At 42.4% G+C, this 18,674-nt stretch overlaps 1 protein-coding gene across 3 annotated transcripts in view; it reads left to right on the forward strand.

Annotated features, from left to right (window-relative positions):
- The window catches only part of LOC124998294 (meiosis inhibitor protein 1), a 73,136-nt gene that overhangs the window by 17,565 nt on the left and 36,897 nt on the right, over window positions 1-18,674 (forward strand). For all 3 annotated transcript variants that reach the window (XM_047572568.1, XM_047572570.1, XM_047572569.1), the window contains 11 exons: window positions 1,426-1,604; window positions 5,936-6,050; window positions 6,347-6,466; window positions 8,199-8,298; window positions 11,299-11,433; window positions 11,525-11,642; window positions 11,824-11,906; window positions 12,604-12,751; window positions 13,053-13,164; window positions 16,572-16,632; window positions 17,049-17,146. In XM_047572568.1, coding sequence (XP_047428524.1) covers window positions 1,426-1,604; window positions 5,936-6,050; window positions 6,347-6,466; window positions 8,199-8,298; window positions 11,299-11,433; window positions 11,525-11,642; window positions 11,824-11,906; window positions 12,604-12,751; window positions 13,053-13,164; window positions 16,572-16,632; window positions 17,049-17,146 — 1,269 coding nt within the window. The remainder of the gene's footprint in view (window positions 1-1,425; window positions 1,605-5,935; window positions 6,051-6,346; window positions 6,467-8,198; window positions 8,299-11,298; window positions 11,434-11,524; window positions 11,643-11,823; window positions 11,907-12,603; window positions 12,752-13,052; window positions 13,165-16,571; window positions 16,633-17,048; window positions 17,147-18,674) is intronic.

Consider the following 18,674-nt stretch of genomic DNA (forward strand, 5'->3'; position numbering starts at 1 on the left):
GGCACAAATGCCGGAGCAGATGGTATCTACAACCACTGGCCTGATAGCAGCAGAAGGAGGTGAGTTTTCTGAGGGGCCCGGACAAGAAAACGCATTATGGACAAATCACAGTAATTGCGGTGTGCGATATATAGTTACTCTTCTGTGGAGGTGCTCGTCAGGCGCCAGAGATCAGATGCAGGAGCATAAATCTGTAACTTGCTAAGTGGCCGTGTTAACCTTCAGCTTGAATGCGATAAAAAACAGACTTTACTACTGGGACAGGTCTTATCTGTAGAAGATGAGCAGCTAGTCAGTGTTTCAAGGGGCTCATTAATTCTCTTCTATAGTGATTATAGCAACGATTGAAGTCGAACTAGCAGGCTACAGTTTCCCCAATTGGTGTCCACTTTAATTTCAAACCCTGTGTTTGAAGTGCGCCCATTGTATCTTGTATGTTTGTGTATGTACCAGGTGTTAAAACCCCAAATCTGATTCCTGGTCACATGACACTTGCTGCGTTTCCGTTCCCTCTAGAAATGTGCAAAACCTACGTATCGCAATAAAAACATGGTAATGGAAACAGCTACATTTCGAAAAACCTCTCACATATGTAAAGCTAAAACACTTGTACGCTCTCATGAGGTGTTTTATCTGATGTATCGATATAAAAAGTGCAGTGGAATCTAGTGATGTGGAGATTGATACTGCAATTTCGATACCTCTGATACTAGATTTTTTGCTCTAGAATCGAGTCTTAAATCAAAATATCTATACTCTTGACACTTTGGTCATTCGAGGTAATGTATATAATCAACACAGTGGAAAGTAGCAACAAGCAACAAGAAACCTTGTCATGTGGGGGGGGGGGGGGGGTCATGTGGCCAGTTCATCTTAAGTCTATCTTCTTGTGTGACAAGAATATAAGACAAATGTGGGATATTGCAAGGCAAGATTTTACAAGAGTTACAGCTCATTCGCAAAACACCTATCAGTGGAAACGACTGGTTTCTGACTGGTTTTAATATCAGGAGATTTTTTACGTCCAGTTTTGCAGATGCACTCACTGAAGGCAGCTGTGTTGCAGCATGTACTTACCACCTTAATCTGACCTTCTTCTCTCTCTCCGAAGTAAATTTGAACTCAGTTTGAAGGATGACTCACTATAGAGGTTGGGAATATCATGTTTTATTCATGTTATACTTTTTAATGCAAATTCAGACCGTGGAAAGCCTCCAGTTCCACTACAAGTGCAAAAATAGCCTAAAAGAGTCATTGAAAGTTTCTGTTGTGCTATTTGACGCAGACCGTTCAGTTTTCTTAGGAAAAGGGAAGTATTTAACCACGCTACAGGGATTGTTGGTTTGGATTTGTATATATTACGTCTGTTCATTTTGAAGCTACGTCATCACTGTTTGTTTTCACATGTCGTCTTTCATCTGCCAGGCCTGTTATTGCAGCTAGTGCAGCTGGGCGAGGCAGTGTCAGTTCTGATGAACTGCCCCGGCAGTCAGATCGTGTGCGATGAGAACCAGGACGTCCTCGCCAACAACAGCCAGATCCTCAGCCAAAACCAAGAGCAACAGCCCCCTGACAACTGCCCTCTGCCTCTCGTACTGAAAAAGGTCTCTGTCCAAACATCCGGCTTCCACCCCCAAGACCTGCATTCTGACCCCGATGATAATCATAACATGAAGTTCTAATCCTGGATTAATGTGCCTTTGAATGGGGATTCGAGGGGGTATTACCCTGAACAAATATTTGTGCTTCGTGTCTGGGAAATCAATGTGTAGATTACATCTCTTCAGACTTTCTCAGTGATGACTCCCATTGCGGCGCAGCTCATGACGTCAGGAGGTTTAATTCAGATCACAAGTGTGTGATGTCCTCCTATAAAATTTAACTCTTGAATAAATAATTGCATAAACCTGACAAATCTGCTTCCAAAACGTAACTAATCCTCCCAGATATGCCTTTAATCACTTAAACTGCGGAAAACTTTGGGGCTTTTGAAGATGCAAAGACAAACAGCTCGATAGAAGAAATAAATCACTAGTTGATTTACTGTGATTCACATAAAGCAGTACCGCTAGACAAAACACAAGTTCCTAGCCAGTCAGGTTCTTTTTTCAACTAATAGCTTTAGATAAAGTATTGTTGAATATATGTAAGGTTTTATGCAAGTTTTTTTTAATATATATGTTAACTTTAATAATGGGGATAAAGTGCATCTGTAATGTATATCTACTATGGAGGAGAATTGGGGTTCTGACTTTAATCTCACAGTTCAGACTCTTTTCAAGTCAGAATTCTCACTTTGATCTCAGAATTGGGAAAAAAGTCAGAACTAAATAAAAAATCATTCGCTCTAACTACAATTTTTTTTTCAGTGGCCCTATAATCGTCTTCCATAATCTACGTACAACTCGACAAAGGAAATCATTTGGTCATAAAATTGAATTGTGTCAAACGTGAGTCAGTGATGCAGCAGCGTCTCTCTTTAATATGTGCTGGGGCTTTTTGTTGACCTCCACCTCTACATTATCTCCGCCAAATGCATTTCTTTGTGGCCAAGACATTTCTTAAACGAGTTTGGTCGTGGGCCTTGTTCAGACCTGGTATTCAAATGTGTCCAGATTAAAATGCATCTCCACATGTTCTCCAGTGACCACTACAGTGATTTGATCTCCATTTAGACCTACCCTACATCATTGGGGTGAGGAGGAATAGTGTTGCAGCCTTACTTACAATGTTTTAGTGGCAGAAAATTGATCCGGTTGGACAGAACAGAATACACGATAGATATATACGGCATCTGTTTACAGTTTACCACAAGTACCTGGGAGTGCACATGAACAACAGGCTGGACTAGAGGGACAACAGGATGCTGTGGACAAGAAGGTCCTGAGTAGACTCTACCAGTCTTCACCTTAAATATGAATGGGATCAAATTGAACTGAAATGCTGGACATGTGATTGATAGGGAGTTAGAGATGTTGGTCTCAGTGAGGGACAGGAGGACACTGGATAAACTGCTCGGAGGGGCAACAGAGCTTATTCTCCAGAAGACTGATCCATAGTGAACGCCACAGAACTTCTTTTATACCAAACTCTATCCAGCTGTACAACAACTCAACGTTTTGTAACAACTAAGCTAATGTGACCAAGCAGTTTCCTTTGTGGATCATTAAAGTCTATCTAAGTCTAAATTTGTGTTCAACAGATATGGCTCTGATTGGTCTGCACCCAATACTGCCTCCAACACTGCCCCCAGTGGCGCCCCAAATACTGCCCCCAACAGTGCCCCCAACACCGCCCTCAACACTGCCCCCAATACTGCCTCCAACACTGCCCCCAGTGGTGCCCCCAACACTGCCCCAAATACTGCCCCCAATACTGCGCCCAATACCGCCCCCAATACTGCCCCCAATACTGCCCTCAATACTGCCCTCAATACTGCCCCCAATACTGCCTCCAACACTGCCCCCAGTGGTGTCCCCAACACTGCCCCCAATACTGCCCCCGACAGTGCCTGCAATATTGCCCCCAACACTGCCCTAGCACTGCCCCCAATACTGCCCCCTACACTGCCCCCAGTACTGCCTCCAACACTGCCCCCAGTGGTGCCCCCAACACCGCCCTCAACACTGCCCCCAATACTGCCTCCAACACTGCCCCCAGTCGTGCCCCCAACACTGCCCCAAATACTGCCCCCAATACTGCGCCCAATACTGCCCCCAATACTGCCCCCAGCACTGCCCCCAATACTGCCCTCAATACTGCCCTCAATACTGCCCCCAATACTGCCTCCAATACTGCCCCCAGTGGTGTCCTCAACACTGCCCCCAATACTGCCCCCAGTGCTGCCCCCAATACTGCCCCCAATACTGCCCTCAACACTGCCCCCAATACTGCCCCCAATACTGCCCCCGACAGTGCCTGCAATATTGCCCCCAACACTGCCCTAGCACTGCCCCCAATACTGCCCCCTACACTGCCCCCAATACTGCCCCCAACACTGCCCCCAGTACTGCCTCCAACACTGCCCCAGTGGTGCCCCCAACAGTGCCCCAAATACTGCCCCCAATACTGCCCTCAACACTGCCCCCAACACTGCCCCCAATACTGCCCCCAACACTGCCTCCAACACTGCCCCCAGTGGTGCCCCCAACACTGCCCCAAATACTGCCCCCAATACTGCGCCCAATACCGCCCCCAATACTGCCCCCAATACTGCCCTCAATACTGCCCTCAATACTGCCCCAATACTGCCTCCAACACTGCCCCCAGTGGTGTCCCCAACACTGCCCCCAATACTGCCCCCAGTACTGCCTCCAACACTGCCCCCAGTGGTGCCCCCAACAGTGCCCCAAATACTGCCCCCAATACTGCCCTCAACACTGCCCCCAACACTGCCCCCAATACTGCCCCCAACACTGCCTCCAACACTGCCCCCAGTGGTGCCCCCAACACTGCCCCAAATACTGCCCCCAATACTGCGCCCAATACCGCCCCCAATACTGCCCCCAATACTGCCCTCAATACTGCCCTCAATACTGCCCCCAATACTGCCTCCAACACTGCCCCCAGTGGTGTCCCCAACACTGCCCCCAATACTGCCCCCAATACTGCCCCCAATACTGCCCCCAACACTGCCCCCAATACTGCCCCCTACACTGCCCCCAGTACTGCCTCCAACACTGCCCCCAGTGGTGCCCCCAACACCGCCCCCAACACTGCCCCCAGTACTGCCTCCAACACTGCCCCCAGTCGTGCCCCCAACACTGCCCCAAATACTGCGCCCAATACTGCCCCCAATACTGCCCCCAGCACTGCCCCCAATACTGCCCTCAATACTGCCCTCAATACTGCCCCCAATACTGCCTCCAATACTGCCCCCAGTGGTGTCCTCAACACTGCCCCCAATACTGCCCCCAGTGCTGCCCCCAATACTGCCCCCAATACTGCCCTCAACACTGCCCCCAATACTGCCCCCAATACTGCCCCCGACAGTGCCTGCAATATTGCCCCCAACACTGCCCTAGCACTGCCCCCAATACTGCCCCCTACACTGCCCCCAATACTGCCCCCAACACTGCCCCCAGTACTGCCTCCAACACTGCCCCCAGTGGTGCCCCCAACAGTGCCCCAAATACTGCCCCCAATACTGCCCTCAACACTGCCCCCAACACTGCCCCCAATACTGCCCCCAACACTGCCTCCAACACTGCCCCCAGTGGTGCCCCCAACACTGCCCCAATACTGCCTGTTGTTTCAGAACCATGGACTGAACTCTGTTGGTTGTGGCTGCTCGTGGAAATAATATGATATTTAAAAATTGGAGACATGACTGAGCGCTCCTTATATTCAAGCACATCATTTATTTACTCATCCCTGACCCTGCCCTGACTCACACAAAGCTGGCATTATAATTTGAAACCATGTAAATGCAGGGTAATGTTACTGCTGTACTTTATCAAGCTCACTTAGTTAACAGGAGTAAAGATAGCCTGTAAAATGCTCACTACCTTAAGGTGCTTTTGTCTTTTCTGACCATTCACAGCAGTTGTTGTTTGTCTCCCTGAATGAATGAGGCAGATTGAGCTGAGTAGGCGGCCCAGCAGTGTAGCCAGGACGCATTATGTGTTCTCACTACTAAAAGAATGTGGTCACGAGTGGTCCAAACCATCCCACATGGCAAATCTCAAATGCCTCCTCAATGCATCTTGGGTGTTCACCACTTGTACTTTACGTTGATAGCAGGTCTGAACAGGGTCATCGATCAAAATCACACTGAGGAGGAGATCCGGACACAAATGCCATTAGTAACTTGGCACCGATGCAGAAGCTGAGCTTCACATACCTCTGGTGTATAAACACTGTTGAAGGCCTGCACGTTATTTAAGTGCCATGTGTTGGAGATTGTAATAAAGTGAAATTTCAATGCGTCTTTCAGTTGCTGCTGAGTGGTGATGAAACGTTGCAGGTGACCAGCTCCAAGTGTATTGCATCTGTTCTGGTTCATTCCCCTGCTCAGTACAGTGGTCCCTTCATCAAGGCCAACGTACCAGGTAGCATCATAACTTCCTTTGGCTTCTTCTTCTTTGTTATTACTTTTTGTGTCTCTATATTTCCGTTCCCTGTTCCTATATATCAAGTTGTTTTATATCCCTGCAGTGACTCTACCCTCTTGCCTCAGAGTGTCAGAATAAAATTGGAATATCCAAAAAGAACATTGCCTTCATTTTTATGTACTATATCCTAAATGTGCAAGAAAATGTATTATTTAGGAATTGGTGTACGGGCACTGCAGATGAATATTACTGCTCGGAAAAATCATTTTTCTCTTTTTCTCTTCATCTCATAGGGTTTCTGTTTGACTGTCTGGCCTGCACTAGCAATGAGATGCTGCTGTGGTCTGTGTACAGCTGTTTGGTGTTACTCACCGAGGACCCACTCTTCTTCTCCCAGTGTCACTCCGTCTACGGTGAGAGTCTCGATCTAACATAAAGATGAACCATGTGTCACCGTTTCCTCCCACTGGACAAAGGTGAAGTCAGTCTGTCCTGAAAATGTCACCACTGGGATGATGGCAGCGCCCTTTTCGCCACAGTCTGTCAAATACTTGACACCTCTTTTTGCACGAGTGCTTAAGACTCACATTTGATTTTATTTTCGTGAGTCTGCATTGTTTCATTTTTGAATGCATTTTTACAAAAGTAAAAGTTTAACACAGTGACACAACAGTACACTGTGTTATATGAGCTTTAGTGAAAGTAACAGCGAAATACAAGTACAATTAAGCAAAATGGTTACGCACATCTTGGGATTCAAGGTGTTTATTGTCAGATTAAAAACAACAGTTTAGACCATAAAATGAAAGTCTTAATAGTAAACAATAATAAATAATGTAATATACAGATTTGTACATTGGGGAAACAACCCGTCCACCAACGCATGCACCAACACAGGTTCGTCAGTCAGGAAATGAGTCAACGTTCCACCTACACCTGAACGACAAAGGGCACCTCTTTGAAGACAACAACCGTAGATTGTATTAGAGATCGACCGGTTGGGATCTGAGCTGATATTTGGAGCCGATAAAGCTTTTTCTCCCTAAATTTACGTCTCAATGTAACCAAAAACATAAACATTTATTTAATTTAAAGAATATTTAACGCTTTATGCTTTAAATATTTTAAATATATAAAATAAAAAATAAACAGGTACAAAGAGGTAGAGTCTCCTACTTAACAACAGTAAAAGTTGGGGTGGTGCTAATGACTACAATGTGTTTGTGCTGATAAAGTAAATAGATCCTTGTTTTCAAAAAAAAAAAGTATTTTCAACTCATTTTTACGGTTGTTCCATACACCTATGAGTTTCCTAGCAGCTGCATGCACCCTGCTAGTGTGGGAGGGGCAATGTATGGGCTGCAGGGGTCTGCAGCGTCTCCAGCAGCACAAGGCTGCCTGTGGATGCGCCTGTCTGTAAATGTTGCTGGGTGCAAAAATATATTTATATGCATTGGCGACCGATACCAGTAAGTTGCATATAAATATGGACAGTCTTTCCACTTCTTTGCATTGGCTGCTAAATGAAACACCAAGGCTGAAGAGGCTCACCTAAGCCTCCCTGGATGAGATTTGCCAGTGGATGCCTCTACTCGTGTGGGCTGATTGTGAGGTTTATAGATGAATTATCAGCTACCTGTGACTGTGAGCTGAGCTTTACTTCATGTCCAGCCTGAACTAACACAAAGCTCAATGTGTGGACACGGTTAAAGTTGGGAAAGTGGTCGACTTGGTCGTTAAGTCCAAAATGTGTTACGATAGATAAATATAATTTTATGGCCTCGCTGTCACTGAAGCCCTTCGACACCACATTCACTCAATATAGCAGCGCGTTACACACATTCATTCTCGCTTTCAGGCTCCTGCTCTGGGTCAGTGTGAACATGAGCTCATTACAGCAAATTCAGCTTTGCAGTAAATGAAAAGAACATCTCTCTGTCGCTGTTTGTTTCATATTGACTCCTGTGATTGTTGGTGCATGTGCAGCTTTTTCTGTTCCATTTACGTGCATGTCACTCATTTTTAATGGCTGCAGTCTAGCAGATATCACACAAAACACTTTAACTGACTGTTATTATCTGTCTGCCTGCACAAGTGCAAAGTGGAGACGAGTGTGTTTGTGTTTGTGTTTGTGTCGTGTGCTAGGTATTGATTCCCTGGTGCGCAGTCTGAAGGAGGCTCTGACTCTGACCCGGCTTGAAGTGCCAAAACAGGGTTTGCTGCTGCTCACTGAAATACTGGAAAGGTGAGATGTCTTTTGTTGAGCTTTCATGCCATCGTAGGGTCGATAGGACTAAAACTCTAAATCTTATCTCATCTCCCAAAAAAAGAAAATCAAAATTCACAGATTTTTTTGATAGTTCTCTATATTTTCGGGACATATAGAAAGATATAGAAGGATATAGTCGATTCTCTCTCACATTAAAATAAAGAGTATAGCTATAAATTATACATATACATGTATAATAACACTAGAAAAATGAAATAAAAAAGTATAAAATTAATCCTTGCTATTATTGTATAATTAATTATGAATGGATGAAAAATAAACAGAGGCATTAATGTAGGTGTATAACATCATATGTTGCAGATCTTGTATTGTTGTTATTATTTTTATTATATGGATTAAGAAAAATGAAACGTCAGTGAGAAAAATATATTAAATAAATAATAAATAATTTTAAAAAATAAAAAAGAGATGAATAATAACTTAAAACATAATAAATAATAAAAGTCACATTTTAAAAATTAATTATTGCATTTATATTTATTATTATTTTTGCTGCATTGAATGCAGAATGTATTGCGTTTTATTTTTCTCATTTATTTTATTTATTGAGTATATATTTTAATACTAAGTAAAGTGCTTTATTTCTCATACATTTTATTGTACATAAATCCGAAATTGCTTGGTCCCTATGAAGAGAAGTGAATTTTTACTTTTATACATATACATACACCCATATATATATATATATATATCTGTGTGTGTGTATTGTTTTATGACGGGCCAGTGGTTTATCAGCTGTGTTGTTTACATAGATTTTTACAATGTTTAAAGTGTCTGGAAACGCTTCACCAACGTTTACTGACTCAGCAGAAACCCGTACCACCAGCTCTTTATAGCCGTAGTTATGAAGCTGTGTAATATGTTTATCAGAACTAAACGCCTAATTATGCTAAACATGTACCACTTCATCTGCACTGACGAGGAAAAGCAACCTCCTGTACAACATGTTAAAGACGGAGCGCCGGAAAGTTTAATTAGATTTGAATTAACTGTCTGAGGTCTCCGAGATTAAAATATATCACAAGGCTATAAAACACCAAACTACTTCTGCTGGGTTGACATAATTTTAATTGAATGTCTTCCACCCCCCCTGAAACATGACAGTGATACAGGGGATAAGAGATTTCATCAGTTTAAGAGAGAAATTTGTCCTTAACGCTCAGTGGCACGGTAAAAAAAAAAGAAGAAGAAGAAGCCGATCTCGAGCTCTTAAAGTGCTGAAGAAGCTAAAACGAGCAGCGTATTCGCATATTCGCCTATTAACTTTATTTTTTTAAGCCACACTGTGCCTGTTTGTGTAAACTTTAATATGCATGCTTGTGTTATTTAGGATGTTCTATGCAGCTACTGTTGTGGCAACAGCGAGCCGGTGCACAGCTGTTGTGGTGCTCTGTGGTGGAGACATACTTTGGTGATCTTTGTAATGCCAATAGGTCAGCACTGTTTGTTTATCTGGCGTACGTGCCCTTAAAGAGGGAATAAGATTTCAGGAAGGCAGGTTTCATCTTGAGCCAGCCAACAGCAGCTGCTGGTATTGACACAGCAAGTCAGATCAAGAAAGGAACAGACTGTCTGCTTTTAAATTGACCTCAGAAAATTAATGAGACTTTTTCCTTGACAGTTGAGATTTTACCCAAAACAGATTTTCTCCACAGAAGGTATGTTGATGCAACTGCTGCCCGGGGCCACGTCCACTCAGTGGCAAAAACATGGTGAAATGTAGCAGTCTGGTTTGGATGCTACATCATTGTATGGCTAACGTTACTTCTCAGTAGTTCTTAGCGTTAGCATCTTTTATTTAGTTACACTTATCATAACTGAAATGACGTAAAAGTAACTTAAACTAACTGAAACTATATTAGTTGGAACATTGTCGAGTCCTTAATTTGATCTGATAATCCACATTTTTCCCGTCTCTCTGTATTTACTGCTACATTTCACCATGTTGTTGCCACTCAGTGGGCGTGGCCCCAGGCACAGTGACATCAATGCATGCCCTCTACTGACCTTTTGAAAACCCCCACCCTCAAATAGTCATTGTCCAATCATACATCCTAGCAACTGTTACTATGTCAACAATGAAACAATGTACTGTCAAGCTGCCGACCTCCGACAAGCTAAATGGTGAAGCGGAGTGTCTATGGCATATGTGAGTCGGACAATAATTACCCCAAGACTTTGGCTGGGGGACTTAAGTGGATCAAACCTCACGCCACCTAAATCTCAAGAATATAAACAAGCATACATACCTCTGCTCCAAGGTAAGGCTACAATGGGCTAAAGCCATAGTGATAGCTAGCTAGCTAACGTCGAACTAGCAAGACGCTCATATATACAAAACTGTATATCAAAGGTCTGGTCACTACTGGCAGATATTAGTAATATTAGTGCCTAACTAACTTGGTTAACTCAATGTTAGCTGGCTAGCTAGTGAGTTCACGTTAGCGAGCTAACTTTAGCTGTTGCGCTGGGTCTCAATGCTGGGAGCTCTCTCTAACATTATGTTTCGTCTGTTTACATCAAAGTTGAACGTAGCGTCAAAACAAGGCATTTAAACTTATTTAGTTTTCATCTTAATGTAGCATTTTGTGAATGGACAGCCTACTCCTGAGGCTGTGCTCGCTGTATTTGAGGTAGAGGTCACGGGGTTCCTCAGATTTTGCCATTGACTGTTAAGCTTTCGCCTTGATAATCATATTTTCTCCTTTAGTGCATATTCTAATACTTTGGATAAAACCCTTTGATCTGGAGGATATTGTGCAGGTGTTGCTCTAAAAAGAATCACTGACAATATACTTCTCAACGGGCTAGCAACAGTAACTAAGGGGGCGGGGCTTTTGCGAAAGGTTTTCTCCTGCTGTTAAATCATTTCTTTTGGTTTCAAGGTTAATTCATCTTCCACGTGTCTAGGTTTTGGTCTCCTTTGTCATGTTAGTGTGTGTTCTTCTCGTGCAGACAACCACCAAGCGTGCATCTGTTCCCCAGTGGCCCCGGCTTTGTGGCCGTTTCAGAGGCTTTGGTGGCTGGAGTCTCCTCCTCGTGCCTCCTGGTAGCCACGCAGGCGGCCAGCGCCGCCTCCGCCTTCTTCAGGTAGATATGCAAATGAGACACACATCGTCAAGGAGACGGGTGAGGATCTCGACATGGCGTTAGTCGCTGGTTTTGTCTCAATGTTGTCCAGACTCAACCACCAGTCCAGACCAGTCCAGTACAGAGAGCTGGAAGGACTCATAGAGGCCATCACTAACAGATTCTCCGAGCTGACACTGGCCTCGTCCTCGTCTCATCGCCGCAGCTCTGTGAGTCAGTTAAGCTTCATCAAAACAACGTGAACAGCTTAATATATGCGAATGGTGCAACGTCTCACTGTCAGTGGCTCTGTCTTCATACAGACACTTCATTCAGATAAAGTGAAACTAATCAAACTTTCTCTTTCTCCTTTCTCTCTTTTTCCATTTCCCTGTGTTATCTCTGAGTCAGAGGAGGTCAAATCCATGCAGCCCGTCTTCTCGGTCCGAAGCGTTTCTTCTTCGGGCCCTGGTCTCTATTCAAGCTGCCTGCAGGTCAGACTGTGGATCGATCCGAGTATTGAACCGAATCAAGGGCTATTTCTGTCGGTGTCGGTGAATTTAAAACATTTTCAACCCACCAGACGATTTTTTTTTTTTTTTTTTTTTTTTTTTTTTTGTGGAATGCTCAGTGTATATATACGGATCAGCCACAACATTATGACCACTGACCATAACATAACATTTATAACATCTTGTGACAATCCACTGTTCTGCTGGGAAACATTTGGACTTGGTATTTATTCATGTGGACGTTCCTTAGACATGTAGCACCCACCTAGACCAGACCAGGCCCATCCCACCCCATAGACATGACACTCTTGACACAAGTACACACTAAAAAGCTTTAGGAACAACTCAAAAAAACATGAAGAACCACACAAGGTGTTGACTTGGCCTCCAAATTCACCAGATCCCAGACTGATCAAGTATCTGTGGGATGATCCACAGAGGCCCCTCCCCTCAAAGACCCCCCCACTAACACCATCCTGTTTCCAGACACCAGATGACACCCTCAGAAGGCCCGTGTCCATTCACTGATGAGTCACAACTGGTTTGCAGACCTACACAATATTATGAAAGTGGTCATAATGTTATGCCTAATCGGTGTATGTGTGTGTACCCGTATCACTCGTGTATCCGCGTCATTTTTTTTTTTTTTTATACACTAGTTAGTGTTTGTGTGTCCAAGGTTGGCGGAGGAGTGTGCGTCAGATCCCGTCCTGAAGGAGAACACGTTCACAGCTCCGCACAAACAGAGCGACACTCAGGACTCGCTGGACGCTCTGTGTCGGTGTCTGCTGCGCTGCTGCGACTCCGTCTGGATACCCACTGTTATTGTGAGATACATCATCCTGTTGTGACCAAACACTTGAGGAAATGATCAATTCCCGGTGTCTCATCTTTTTTTCTGGGAAGTAGGTCACAGTGATTTTCATGCGCCGTTTGACTTTCCCTCTAAATGACGGCGTTAATAAACACCACCACTCACTCTCTGTTTTCGTTCATTTTGTGTACACAAGGACACGTGCGCTCATCGATCAGTGCCGCTGATGTTTTTTAACGTCACGTTTCTCCAACTAAAAATCAATCAAGCCTGAAAGAAATGTGTTTTGTTTTGTGACCTCCTATAATCTATAGCGGACGTGTGAATGTTCGCCCAACGCTCAGATGCTGCAGCCCTTCTACTCCATCCTCTCCTCCCAGTTCTCCCTGCTTCCGTCGCTCATGCCTGTCTTTGCTGACAAACTAGGTGAGTTGTGTTGTGTTTGTTCTAAGATCAAGCATCAGTGTTATTATGAGGCCGTTATAGGAGCTGATATGCTGTGCAGTCATTACATGGCGCATGAGCGATGTGAAGTTAAAAGAGATCCAAACTAACGTGGATCAGACTCTGAACCTTGATAATGAAGCCTGAAGTGGGCGGAGCCATGTTGTATGATATTTACTCCGCCCACACTTGGCTATTCCAAATATGGACTATATGGCTACCTGTTAGCTCAGGCTAACACCTTAATTATGTAGAAATTTAAACCTTAATAAAAAATAAACAAATGCATTAGAAAGAAATTCACCCCCCGTACAGTCGTCATGAATAGTGAAATAAACTATTAAATTTGGGCTTTTTAACATGAGGTTCTATGGGGGTTTGCTCCCTTTTGGAGCCTCTAGTGGCCACTTGATGAACTGCAGCTTTTTGTACTTACGCATGGGCTTCATCGCTCACACCTGGAGGTTGATGCTTGGTTTTATTCCTCTGTGGCAGCGACAGTGTGAACTACGCATGTAGCCTACGCCGCCGGGGCTAGCTATTTATACTACTGCACTCGTCAGTTTGGCTCATTCTGTAACAGCACCACCCAAACACTAGTCACATTCTTGTTTCTACTTCCTGCTTCACTTTCGCCAAAATCATACGAAGCTAAAAAAAAAAAATGGAGGTGCTGAAGGCTGCAGTTCCTTAAATGACCACTAGAGGTTGAGTCAATCACGTGTTAAAATGTCCGACTTTACAGCAGAAATAAACTGTTTTGGTCTAGAAATCTTATTCTTTATATCATGACGACAGCACGCAGGAGAATTTTTAAAGAACTTATTCATTTTATATCTTGATTTAAAGTTTTCCATTATTATTATTATTATTATTATTATGCTTCAGAGCTGTTGTTGTCGTCACATAGAGTTTGTCCATCCACTCAGTGGTTTTGTCAACCAGTAATTATAAGATATTAGAGACCTATGTGTGTCTCTTCCACATCTGAATACAAAACACATATTTTAATCCAGATTGGTCACAAAAAAACAAAAACAAGAAGCATGTCTCCGCAGCGACTATTTTAATTTGATTCCATCTAAACATGTGCTCCTCTGAACTGCTGAACCTTTCTGTTAGCGCTGATATTTTTAGAGCGACGTATTTTCTTCGGCTTGAACAGAAGCCAGAAACGAGCAATAACCAACGGTTGATTCTGTTTTCATGAGAGGGAGCGAGCTGAATGCCTGATTGAAATTTTATGGCACCGTGGGGGTGAAGAAGTAAGCAATCTGTCCAAAGCTGGCAGCCGACATGATGAGTCTCAATTATTGACAGGAAAACGTGTTGCCTCGGGCGTCTACAAGAGCCGGCGTTGTGGCGTCATAAACAAACCTCATATTTATGCCGCAAGCTGTTTTTTTTTTTTGATTTCACTGCAGATATGGCCGACGTCCACGTGTAGTAAACGGAGATAGGGTTTGAAATGAAAACGTGTCTTTAATAAGCTGGGGTTGCTCTCCTCATGGGGCTCATCTCTTACCTAATGATCAGTGTCTTTCTTCTCCTCTAACCCTGATGTAGGACGCTCACTGAAAACCATCGATCTGAAGTAACACAGCAGCATAACAACCTTTAAATGACGACAACTACAGAATTTTTCAATTTGTTTTATTGCAGTGAAGAAAAAGTAAATTAGGAGAATGCTCACATTTAAGAAGCAGATATTTCTTATGGAAAATAATCGCTATTTGGACACATTGCTGTCTGCTGTTTAGTCCTGGGTCTCAGTGTTGTGTTCTGTCCACTTGTCTTTCTAAAACAGTGAACAAATTAGGGATAGTACTTATATTCATGAAAAACACCCAGAGCCATGAGTGGCAAAGACATGGTGAAACGTAGCAGTAAATACAGCGAGAAATGGGAAAAATGTGGATTATCAGATCAAATTAAGAACAATCGGACTCAAAGATTGATCCATATGAACTAGTGTGGATTTAGAAAAGTGGATTAGCCTCAGTTCCAGTTAGTTTTAGTTCATTTCAGTTGTTAAATGTAGCTGAATAAAAGATGCTAATGCTAAGAGCTTTAATGAGAAGTAACATCCATACGAAACTGTAAAGATGACGAGGAGTGATGCAAATATTCCGTTTATTGTTTTATTGTTATCTGTCTCTATAACTGCGACAAAACAACAACATATACAAATACAGCATAAATGAACATCACCTGACACTTAACGTGTCTCTTTTCTTTGTTAGATATTATTAAAGCCTATGACTCAAACTAATGCTGCTAATCTCCATCATCAACTGTCACCTTTTACCACCGGCTGTAACCACAGAGACTCGCCGTCTCTCTGCTTTCACACTTTGCAAAGTCACGCTGCAGACCAGATTAGACCCTCTGACTCTGGTCCCACGGTTCTTTGGTTCAGGTTTTCCTATGGAAGAAGAGAAAAGTTGATTTTATGAATGTCCAGGTCCGGAAAAGTATGGAAAATTAAAACTAGTGCATGGAAAAATACTGATGTTTCCAAGACTGGTACTATTGGTCAATTTCTGACAAAACTAAAATTATGAATATCTATAAAAATAATAATAATAAAATAAATGGATCAACCTGTTTTATTAAGGCAACTTATATATATTTATATTATATAACAATAAACACTGATTTTATCTGAGTTTGAGTTTAATTATTTAATCTTGTGGAAATTATTTGGTGACATAACAACATTTATATTCAGAATAATGAAAACAACAACTAATTCCATAATTTATTTACATGATACACAACTATTCACTTAAATGCCATAAATTAGATTTATTTATTTATTTTTACTGGAAGTTAGTGTCTGTAAAAGTGTGAACTTTGTATGTGTAGGAACCGTGTTTCCTGTCGCTGCTCTCAGACCATGGAACAAACTGGCCTTTTTAAATCAAAGCTGAAGAGCACCTCTTTTAGATCGACTAGTGTTCAGCCTTGTTTTTTTATTTGTACTTATTTTGTCTGTTTTACGTTCTCCTGGAAGCCTTTTAATGCCCTGCAGCCCTGTAGCTCTGTCCAGTTATGTTTCTATGTTTAGTTTAATGGCTTGTTATGAAGCACCGTGGTAACATTTTGGGTTATTGTAAAGGTTCTTTACGAATAAACTTACATTTGATTTGATCAGACACATTAACACATTAGTATTAACATTAGGCCACTTCTTCTACATGGAAGCTAGTAAATCAGCTACGCTCAGACCTCATTACTAAATATGGTTTTAGGGCTCAAACTGCACGTTTTTCTTGAAATGAAACTAAAAAGTTTCCCGTTGAGGCGTCGTGCGCATTTTAACCGTGATGTTTTTGAAAAGGTGTCACTGTTTATTCATTCTGCTCTTCACCTGCTCTTCTGTGCAGCGTCGTCTGGTTTCTACGGGCTGGCTGTGGAACACAAAGGCCTCCTCTGTGCTGACAACAGGTAACACACACACATTACAATTAACAAAGCACTTCTGTCTGAAGAGTGAGCCAGGTATCGTCCGTCTCTCAGCCTCTCTGCCTGCTTCTGTTTTTTGTTTTTTTGTCTTCCCGGCACCGTGTTTGTTTCACAGTCACACGTCTGCAGCTTTAAAGTCTGCACGTGTTGTTTTTTTCTGTCTCTAAATACATGTGGTTGTGACTGTGGTCGCCTCGCTAGGCTTCAGGGCCCCCTGCTCTGAGCTGTAATGAAACTGAACCGTGTCTGCTCTCATATTTGAATAAAGTTAGTCGAAGCACACGTACGTGTGCATCCTGCGCCGTGTTTATTGACCGTGCGTCTTGTTTCGGGCGTTCATCTCCCCCTTGTGTGCGTCTCTTTCTCCCTCTCAACGAATCTTTCTTTCTTTCTCTCAGGAACCCCGGCCTGAATGCGTGTTGCTGCGGTTTTCTACAGAAACTCAGCGTGTGTTTACTCTCCCAGTCAGAGCCTCCGCCCGCCCCCCACCAGAGAGGTACGCACCCCCACAAACACAGGGTTAGCTTCCATGTAACGATGAGAACATCTGTTCAGCGTCGGTTTGTTTTGTGGCGTGAGTACGTGTCAGAGTTTATTAGAGGCGGTTATTTCTATTTCTGTGTTTCTATTCTATAGAATTGAAATGGAGGATCTTTGCTGTCGTCATGCGGTGAACAATGAGCTTATTTTAAGTACAAAAAAAACATAAATAAAGTATTATTTACAAAGATTTGCAGCTAAAGTTAAAATGCGAAGACTAAAAAAATATTGAAAATACACAAAAATTATTATAAAATAAAATATATATTGTGTTTTATTGCACATTATTTCAGTTATAGGATTAATATAACTTAGTATAAACTAAGAAGGGACGAGTCCAGATGATTTTTTTTTTACCCTTGATTTTAATGATTCTGTTTATTTTTCATGATCATGTTTTATTTTGTTAAGTTTCTTGGTTTCCTGTTTTGTGTTTCTCCTCCCTTGATTTCACCTGTGTCTCGTCTTCCCTCTTATATAAAACCTGCCTTTTCCCTTCGTTCCCTGTTTGTTGCGTCGCTCCAGTTTTCATTTTTTGTCTCGATGCTACGTTTTTTTTATTTACCCACCATGTTTTTTTTGTTTTGGATTTACCTGCTATGTCTGCAGCCCTTTACGTTCGCTTCTGTCTTCATTAAATCCTTTTCTTTTACTTTTAATTTGCTCATTTTACACTTTCCATGATTTAACACACATCGTAACATCTCAGTCATTCACCAGAAAAGGATGTAGGCGGAAACCTGAGGCTTATAGTTTATCTTTATCCTAGATAATCAAAGCAATTGAATATCTACAGAAAAATACAAAAGTTCAACTATTCACATACGATAACAATCAAACAAAATCATCTAAGTTAAGTGATTTCAAACTTTATCTCATTTCCTCATAATCTTAAATCATGTCACATTTCAGGGCTTTTTTGAAAACAACATAACTTCAGTTTATCACCATAGTTTCACACCAAGAACTGAAAACTGACATTTGTTCTTGCTTCACATATTTCAAAAAATAAACAGCCTCTTAAATCATGTCTTCCCTCTGTTAAATTGAAAAAAACGTTGCTTTTATTCCTCACTCGAAAAACTACTTCTAATACTTTTAATTGAACTGTATCCAAGAATTTTAATGCACCGCATTCAATAAATAATCTGTTCTCTGGTTCTAAATTACCCACATTATTTGCCTTGTGCACCTGGGTCCCATCACACAACCAACCTCCCTGACATTAATGTTCAGTATCAGCACATATGATCTTAAAAAACCTGTGGGTTCCTACTCTTGTCTTTCTTGTCTTCTCCTAGAATCGACTGGATTCAGTCAAATAAATCTTTCTGTCAGAGTTAATGTTGTGTGGAGGGAGGAGCTCGTGCTCCACCAACGTTCAGGTCGTCCAACGCTGCCATAAACTCCCTAAACGTCTCTGGAATTACTTTCTCCTTGACGTCGTCTCCAGGAAACTTTTCTCGTCTTTTAAATGTTTGTTG

Source organism: Mugil cephalus, chromosome 20 (assembly GCF_022458985.1).
Source record: "Mugil cephalus isolate CIBA_MC_2020 chromosome 20, CIBA_Mcephalus_1.1, whole genome shotgun sequence".
Classification (NCBI taxonomy): Eukaryota; Metazoa; Chordata; class Actinopteri; order Mugiliformes; family Mugilidae; genus Mugil; species Mugil cephalus.